The 9,623-nt window shown below is 39.0% G+C and overlaps 1 protein-coding gene across 2 annotated transcripts; it reads left to right on the forward strand.

Annotated features, from left to right (window-relative positions):
• The first annotated feature begins 134 nt into the window (after nt 1–134).
• On the forward strand, nt 135–1,749 carry LOC128742295 (uncharacterized). 2 transcript variants are annotated; one of them, XM_053838623.1, is made up of 2 exons: nt 135–440; nt 502–1,749. In XM_053838623.1, the coding sequence occupies exons 1-2, from the start codon at nt 262–264 to the stop codon at nt 1,646–1,648; spliced, it is 1,326 nt and encodes a 441-aa protein (XP_053694598.1). In that variant the 5' UTR covers nt 135–261; the 3' UTR covers nt 1,649–1,749. The 2 variants fall into 2 exon arrangements, with proteins under 2 accessions (XP_053694598.1, XP_053694599.1); XM_053838624.1 differs by having other exon boundaries at nt 505–1,749.
• The last annotated feature ends 7,874 nt before the right edge of the window (nt 1,750–9,623 follow it).

The following is a 9,623-nucleotide window of genomic DNA, read 5'->3' on the forward strand; positions in this document are numbered from 1 at the left end:
AAGTGAACAACTGTCAACGTGCAATATCGGTGAACGTGGTTATGTTTAACGTCATCAAAACATAGTCAGCGGTTGGTGCTAACGTGCATTTAGGTGGTATGCATGTATACGTAACCAGTTGTAAACAATCAGTCTAATCTATGCTAAATCACGTCAAGTTTCCGGCTTTATAACTTCAATGGATAGTTCGCTTCCCAACAATTCTCTATCGGCCTTTGAACAGTGTAGTTGAGTGATTGCTTTGTAGCAGGAAATTTCAAAATGAAGGAACAAAAGAAGATAGATTTTCTTAAATCAATTCTACCTCAGAAAATACTGCAGCATTTGAACCGAGGAAATGATGAGATTTTGAGTACAACCGTAAGTACTCCAGAACATTTAGATGGATTCATGTCAACTATACATAAGTTGGAGATGACCGTCAAAAACAGCAAAGACAGGTATGTACAAAACAAATATTAAATAACTTCAGTTGCAAAACTATTTCGTCTCTAATTTCAGCAGAGAGGAATCCTTCAACCTTATGGTAAAAGTAATGAAAGGCGATGATGCGTTCAGGGAACGCAGCAAAGCCATAGTTCAGTTTTCAAACGAAATTTTCATCTATACTGAGGTGTTGCCCCAATTTACCGAGTTGCTGCAGTCCAGTGGTAGTTCAATAAAGGGTGATTCGTGGTGCCCAAAAGTGTTTTACGGTGCGGCTGGCAAGTTTCCCGAGTACAGTGATCAGTATGAAACGATTTTAGTGATGGAAGATATGAAATTAAACGGATTTGAAGCTGGTCCCCGAAATGATCTTGATGAAAGTCATCTAACGTTGATGGTCAAAAAAATTGCTCAGTTTCATGCTTGCACATACGCTATGAAAGTCAACAAAGACAAAAATCTGGATCGGCTCATTGAAGGAATCAAACCATTGGAATTTGTTGAGGGAGGAAAGGAATTCCACAGTTATGCAGTATTAACAAGACTAGGATTGGAACGTGTTTTGGAATATATCGATAAACACCCAAAAGAATTAGATAGTGAATCTTTCAAATGTGATATGACTAAACTACGTGATAAGTATGGTAAAGCACCAGTTCATTTGATGCAAAAACTTTTAGAACGTGATGAATATTCCGTTATTCTCCATGGCGATTACAATCGGAACAATGTATTGTTTAAGTATAAAGATGGTAAGCCGGTGGATCTTCGAATGTTTGATTTTCAAGAAAATCGTTATGCAACACCGGCCATCGACTTAGCCTTCTTTATGTGTATGAGCATGCCAACTGGCATGAGGGAACGTCTGTGGGATCCACTGCTACGACAGTACCATGAAAGTATGACTGAAACACTAATCACCATTTTGAAATGCAAACCAGACGACGAAAAGCTGAAACCGTACACTTTCGAAAACTTTATGCAGCATTTTCAAAGATTTGGCTTGTACGGAGGAATGATTGCGTCTCATTTTTTGCCTTGGATGCTCTGTCCGGAGGACGAATGTGCTCAGCTTGCGTATTATTTTGCTAAGGACATGGACTCGCCCGAAATGAAACACTGGACAATGGTTTGTGGTGGAGAAGCCGTAGATAAGCGGTTGGTGGAAATCTTTCGGCATCTTAGTCAGCTGGGATATTTTGCTGTAGTACATAATGATTAGATAAATGTTAATATATTGTTAGACAATGTAATGTAATTGTAATTGTAAATGTAATTGATGTAATTTTCATTCGGTGGTCATAAATATATAAGTAGTTTAAAATCGTATAACCGTGTCTGTTAACTTTTACAATCAGCTAGGTCTTATCATTTGTTTTTACAAAACCATGTCTGTTTTTTGTTTCATAGCAAATTTTGGAAATACACACTGTTCATATGAAAATTGTGATCCTTGCTACAGATAATTAATTGCTAAAATGTGGGGGGCTCATGGCGAAAACTGCGATTTTTTGCAGTGCATTTTCAGAACCGTTGATGTTCTAAATATGCCGTAGAGCAGCGGTTTCCAACCTTTTTTGGTTCGCGAACCCCTTGGCGGAATTCCCCATACTATTCTGTAGCTAACTAAATTTTTAGCGAACCCAAAAGGTTCGCGAACCCCTATTTGGAAAACGCTGCCGTAGAGAACTAGAGAATTCGACCAGAAAAACCTTTATAACCTTCCGAAAACTTGATGAAGATCAAGATCGTTTGTTTTTTGTCATCTATTGCAAAGCCTTGGTTTTACTTGAATTTTCCTAAAAAGCAATTCTTTCTCATTTACTAAAGTTATATGCGTCATATCATTTTTGAGAGTAAAACAATTAAAAATAACGTGACGTTCTGCAATAAAACTTGGCGCTGAGAACATTCTAGATCGTAAGAGATAAGAGAGACAAAAGAAGTAAAACCTTGGGTTATAAACGTTTAAGACTTGACCCTTCTTTATCATCATACTTCGCAGCCGGTTATTAGAGTAAAGGACTATTACGGGGCTAGTGCAACGATCCTACTGAATCTAGCAGCACCCCCATCCGAGATTCGAACATACGACGACTGGCTTGCTAGGTTAGCGTAGTACCTCGAAGCTAACCGGGTATTTATATGAGGATAAAAACAAAGAGACCATTTTGGAGGGTTGAGGATTGGAGACTTCGAGAGACCACCCAAGTAACAAACTTGGCTTTAAATAAGAATTGACAACAGATTTAAAACAAATCGAATTGCAGACCTTTCGTTTACCCATACTTAGTTACGACCTGATTAAGGCTGAAACAGCGCAAGAAACGAGCTAAAATATAACATGTTTGTGAAATATTTCAAAGTGACGCCTATGCGTTGCATGGGTTTCGTACCACCAACAGAAAAGCTTGATCGCGCTGTTGACAAGATTTTTTTTTTCTGATATTTCCCTGAAGTTATACATTTATATCAATCAATCAATAATGATGAATAATGACAGATATTTTTTGCAAGATAAAATGGCTAAAGTATATTTCGGTAATTCATCAATCACTCAAAGCAACATTGTAGCCTCAAATAACTCAAGAATTTTGCCATTCTACTTCCAAAAAATTGATGCGCTCTAGATATACTTTTATAAGCAAAGGTTGAGTGGAATCGAAATAAATATCATTTTTTGACAATTTCACAAAACATGCTAATCTCTTTGAAAACCGATGGGATATTTTATATTCATTATGTTATATGTCCCTTTTATACATAAAATCATTCTACGACACAAACATAATGATCTATTTCATTATATTTTGGCGCAGTCATCGGCCATTGCGTACAAATGAGCACACCGATAGCCGAAAAATTCGAAACCAATGAAAAGCTTTGCTGTATGCGTTTTGTTTTGCGTCATTTTACAACTGATTCACAGTTAATTTTTATTTGTGCATGCTTTTTGTGCAACTTAAATTGCGCTCAAAAAATACTCGGAAAACTCATAAATTGGAGCATCTAAGCTCAGTAAAATATTGCAATGTTGCGAAAATGTGTCAAAGTTATTAATCTGCGCTGTACTCATCGTCATAGCTTCGCCCGCTGTTCAATGCCGGCAATTCGCCACTACGAAGTTGCTGATATTTGTTTGATTTTTATGTGAGAAAAAAAGAGAAGGAAGTATTTTTGCTTTTGTTTTCAAGCAAGTTTTGACAATTCGGTATGGGTTTTCGTGTGAGTGCGAACAGGCTTAAAAATCTCTTTTACTTTAGTAGTCGCGAATACTCAGTTGTAAATGATCGATAAAAGCTTAGCTTTACAACTGAAATACAACTTTAACCTGTTATTCTGGCTGAAAACATCGGCGTTAGAGATAAAACATTTTTATAACATCTTGTTTTTCATGAAACTTATTTATAGCTTAAATGCAACTGTTTTCTGAATATTTTTCTAAAAACATGTTGCAACTTGCAAGTGTTACTTGGGCAGTACTAATAACGATCTACGGTGGCGTACAGGAGAACGAAGTATGCAGGCGGACGATGAACCATGAGCTCGCGTAGCCCTACGGCGAACGCAGCATTCGAAGGATTGCTAAAGCTGGACGGGTACGATGAGCAGGGCATGTTGCCAGAATGCCGAACAATTACTTTGCAAAGATGGTGTTTGCATCAAAACCAGTATGACCAAGATGACCAGGAGCACAGTGAGCAAGATGATTAGACCATGTGGAGTGAGATCTGGCAGCTAATACACCTCTTTTCCTTTATGCTTTGTATTACTTTTCAACCAATTTCGTTTTCTAGAGCCTGAAAATATGGATTGCTCTTTCTTCTTCTACCTGCCGTAACAATAATTCCTCTCCACTGTGCTCGGCCTTGCGCTACTCGTCGCCAATTTATTAAGCGTCTCGACACAACGAAAAGCAGCTACAACCTCGTGCCATCTCGCACGTTGAGCCTCTCTCCTCCTGGTGCTGGTGGGGTTCTTAACGACCGGATGGCGACCGTCATGACTTCTATCTCCTCATGGCCTCCCTCGCACGGTTCCTTATAAAGCTCTGCACTGTTCTGCTGAGTTCGCCACTCTTTTTATACTAGGGATTAGGTGATGGCGACCAACTCATAGGTTTCCTGACCAACCACAGTGCGCGTATTCTGAACAGATAGGTGGCTTTGCGTATCGAAACTGGTGCAGTTATTGCATCACCCGACAGAAACTGTTTAAAAAAGCCCATGTCCATGATACCTGTTCAACTAGGTCGACAGAACCGGTATAAGCCTATACGTCCATTTACCGTTCACGACACTGGCCCAGTCTTGCTGTCATTTAGCCAACGACTCTTCTCTCACCAGCTTCCGAATTCCTCTAATGTATCTTCATCTGTAGCATTCGTCATCTTCCTCCAGGATGATACAGACGAGAAGCATACCGGCGATAACACACACTGCCTCCGATGATATGGTTCTATACGCACTGGCTACTCTCACGGCCATCAGCCGGAAGGTACTATTTAGCTTTGCGCAATTCTACTTGGTTTGCAGCGTTGTGGTCCAGGCTGGGGCTCCATATCGCAGTATCGACAATGATACGCTGGCCAGTAGCCGCCGTGTGCTGCTACTAGGTCCTATTAGGCGCTATTCTGGCTGCTGCCGTCTCACAAGCGTAGTCGACGGAGCCGTTAAAGTTGAGCCTGTCAGCAATCATTACTCCAAGATGCTTAAGCATACGTGTCATTCCACGGGAAATTTACAATCAAATTTTTTTTTCTCTTCGGAACATTTTTTTTACGTTCTTTGTTAAAAAAAATCGACACGTATTTTTCTATTTCGATGTTACTGTTGGAATTCGCAAGATATGATTTTTTAAAGCATTGTAATCCGAAAAAATCATTATTTTTTAAATGCTGATTGTAAACATAGTTTGTAATATCAAGAAATGACTTTCTACCAGATGTGTTCACTATTCCACAAGCTTTCAAAATTGGTATACCATACCTCCTCTCGATTGTCTTTCAATAGTTAAATAGTGCATTTTTCATAAACAATTGCAATTTTTTCAAAGTTGGAACTTTTTTTCTCGATTTTTTTTATTTTAAAATATTTGTTGATCTTTCTCGAAGAAACATGCAAAATTTGGTAATGGAGAAATGAAAACTCTAGAAACTTTGAATTTTTATATCGAAGCGCGCACGTTAATGCGAACGAGCGGACGAACACGCGTGCTTCAACGACACGTTACACTTAATAGCATCAAAGGCGGCCTCGTTATGAAGCTGCCCGTGGGTTAGAATATCGATTGAGCAAAACCACTCACTTCACAATGACACACGCGCTGAGACATAAAAATTCATAACTTCCAGAGTTTTCATTTCTCCATTTCCAAATTTTGCATGCTTCTTCGAGAATATTTTAAAATATTTAAAAATAACAAAAATCGAGAAAAAAAGTTCCAACTTTGAAAAAATTGCAATTGTTTATAAAAATGCACTATTTAACTATTGAAAAACAATCGAGAGGAGGTATGGTATACCAATTTTGAAAGCTTGTGGAATAGTGAACACATCTGGTAGAAAGTCATTTTTTGATACTACAAACTATGTTTACAATCAGCATTTAAGAAACAGTGATTTTTTCGGATTACAATACTTTAAAAAATCATATCTTGCGAAAAATACGTGTCGATTTTTTTTAAACAAAGAACGTAAAAAAAATGTTTCGAAGAGAAAAAAAAAATTTGACTGTAAATTTCCCGTGGAATGACCCATACGCATTGAGGCAATTACATGCTCTCCGACAATGATTTCTTCCCGTTGTACAGCTTTACAAATACTGACCGGCAGTAGCTCCGTTTTGTAGTGGGCGAAGCTGGATATAGGAGCATCCAGTTCTCTATTGCTTTTATTGCCTCAGCCGCTAGCATTTTCACCTCCTCCAGTGTTTCGCCTATCCCCCATACCACGATGTCATCGGCAAAGCTGACAATAAGCACACCTCTGGGCACATTCAGGGTCAGTACGCTGTTGTACATCCCGTTCCAAAGCGTTGTGTTGAGGATGGAGCCTTGCGTAACTTCTGCCGTAATGTTCACCATCTTCTCCAGCTCCTCAACGGACTCCTGATATGGAGGTAATACCGCAAAATTCTGCACAGACATCCAGGAGCTTGCATTCTATACGAGCGCGCGTGCGTTTGTGTGTGTGTGTCTTTCTTCTTTTTTACTGTTGCAACACCTATCTCGTTCCTAGAACCAGCTAACGGAATAAATTATAACTTGCCCTTGGAGTTACTTAGGGGAATGTCCCCGGTTATGAAACAGGTTTTGTTTTTTGGTCATAGCATTTGATGGGATCGTCCAATTTCAAATCTTTTTGAAGCATTGGAAAGTTTAAATATATATCTATCTTTTTGCCAAAGCAAGTATATGGTTTTTGTTTAAAACACAAAAGTTATAGCAAAAATATAGCAAAACATGGTTTTTTGTGGCCACTGGCCAAAAAAAGTGTCCCCGGTTGTGAAACACCTCGGGAAATCCTTAGAAAAGAAAAGAAAATATATATATATATATATATATATATATATATATATATATATATATATATATATATATATATATATATATATATATATATATATATATATATATATATATATATATAAATGTTGAAGTAGGACCATTGTTTGCTCAAAAGTTATGTTACTATGTGACTAGACGTTGGTAGTAACTTGACAGCACTAGGATAATAAAAACGTTAAAAATTACGGGTGTTTCACAATCACAAAAGGCATGGCCGAACGTTATATTTGGCCGAAAGTATTCACGGGTTTCAACCTGCACAAATGTTGGGTACATGCTGTCCATGCTCGCTACCTATCGAAGGGAAATCAAAAATTAAAATCATTTATTCATGGAAAATACTAAAAATACAAAATCTTCGATCAATTTCTTCGTTTAATCGTCTAAATATGAATTGCGATTCAAAGCATGTAAAAAGCAAGCAGTCATATTGGCGCATTTGAAATGTACTGGCTTGTTACATGTATTACAAGGAATTGGATTTTTTGCTACACCTAAACGAATCCTTCTGTCATAAGGACTTATAATGCCCCAACTAAAGTAATGTATGATCAATGAAGTATAAAATAATTGATTTCAAAACCGGGGAACTCGACTGTTTCATAACCGGGGCGGTGGCCATATTGCAAAGAAATTATATAATAATTTTTGAGTCAATTATTTTCCCTAAAATTTGTTTGTGTGATGAAATAGAGGTTCAAAACTAAGCTTATATGGCTTTACTTGACCTTTTTTATTCCATTTGGTACACAAAATAATCAATTGCAAAAGATGCGAAAAAACTTTTTTGGGTGTTTTTTCAAACATTGTAAATGTTGAAGTAGGACCATTGTTTGCTCAAAAGTTATGTTACTATGTGACTAGACGTTGGTAGTAACTTGACAGCACTAGGATAATAAAAACGTTAAAAACTACGGGTGTTTCACAATCACAAAAGGCATGGCCGAACGTTATATTTGGCCGAAAGTATTCACGGGTTTCAACCTGCACAAATGTTGGGTACATGCTGTCCATGCTCGCTACCGCTCGTTCGGACTTAACTAAGGGATAATCCCTACTAGTCAGTAAACCTAGGAAAATGCACGCCTCTAAATAGAAGTGGTAAATAAGTCTTGCCCCATATAATGATCGTAAACCATTTGCGCTTAGGGGAAGACAGAACATACCCTATAGTAAATAGTTGTGTTGCTTATTGTGGTTTTTGTTTCGCTGTTTGGACCACTGTGGGCTGGTATTGTTGCCCTCTGTTGCCAGTGAGCCAAGGTATACTCGTCGAATACCTCAAACTAATCCCCGTCGATGACCACGGTACTGCCCAAGCGGGCCCTGCAAAACAGGCAGGAGAGACTTGCGAGATTCAACACCAATGTTTGCTACACCAATGTGGTCACTTCCTCCGCTATCATGGTCTTTCGCCTGCACGCCATTCAGGTGTTCATCGTAGTGCTGCCTCCACCTTTCGACCACCGCACGGTCGTCAGTCAAGATACCTCCATCTTTATCTCTGCACCTTTCGGCCCGCGACACAAAGTCAGTTTCTGATAGATCTTCCGTGTGTGTCCGTGTGTCGCTTTCAGTTCAGCTGCTCGAGTTATTCGCACTCCTTCTCCTCCTGGTGGCGTTTCTTCTTCTGGAAGAGCCGAGTTTGCTGTCTCCGCTTCTGTTTCTATCGCTCCATATGGCGGGTGACTCTACGCAGCATTTGTACCCGCCCTTGAACAAGAGCCTTCATTACGTACATCAAGCAAGTAGGGTCTGGGGGGGGGGGGGCTCCGTAGCCGCAAGGTTATCGAGTCTGCTTTGACAAGCGAGTGGTCGTGGGTTCGAATCTTAGTAGAATCAAGCCATTCGATGTCAAGTGACTTTAACATGAGTTTATTCTCAAGCCGCCCTCATTTACCTTTACTTCATGCTGAATTCCATACTTACCCTCTGAACCCTCTTGACAGTGCAAGTGTCCCTCCTATAGTTAAGTGTACTGGTCAGAGGTACGAATGAGTCCTCGCCAGGGACGGCTATAATATGGGATAGTAGTGGCAGCGAGGAATAAGTGGGTAAAGTAGATCAAGCTTTGAAGGAAAGGAAAACCCCAATACACACAAGCAGGCATAAAAAATTTAATCAGCATATCGCTCATTCAATAGCGATTATAGCAAAAAGAAATGCAGTGCAGGTCATACAGCAAACACCCGGGCGGTATCACAATAGATCAACTATACTGGTCGCAGTGATGAGTCCACACATGGAAAAAAGTAGGGTCTGTTGCTGCTTCGTCATAATTTCCTTGTGCCTTGTGCCTCTATGCAATACAAATTATTAAAAATATCAGCGTTTTTTATGACACACAATGTCAAATTAGTTTAACCCTAATATTAACAAAGTTAAGTATGTAGCTGCTCTCATCAACATAATTAGTTGGACTCGGCCCCGTAGATGGGTAACTACTTACCCGAAACCGGTCGGCAAAAAGGTAATTTTTATACTTTGTAAGAACAAAAAGTAAAGTGTCCAAGGCATTTAAGAGTCATTCTAGTTCTTACGTTAGCACGACTACGTAATTGAACCTAATATTGTAGTTTGTTGGTTATTTGATTATGCGCGAACAATAAAAGAGGGTATGAAATGGGGAA

This window comes from Sabethes cyaneus, chromosome 3, assembly GCF_943734655.1.
Source record: "Sabethes cyaneus chromosome 3, idSabCyanKW18_F2, whole genome shotgun sequence".
In the NCBI taxonomy this organism is placed as follows: Eukaryota; Metazoa; Arthropoda; class Insecta; order Diptera; family Culicidae; genus Sabethes; species Sabethes cyaneus.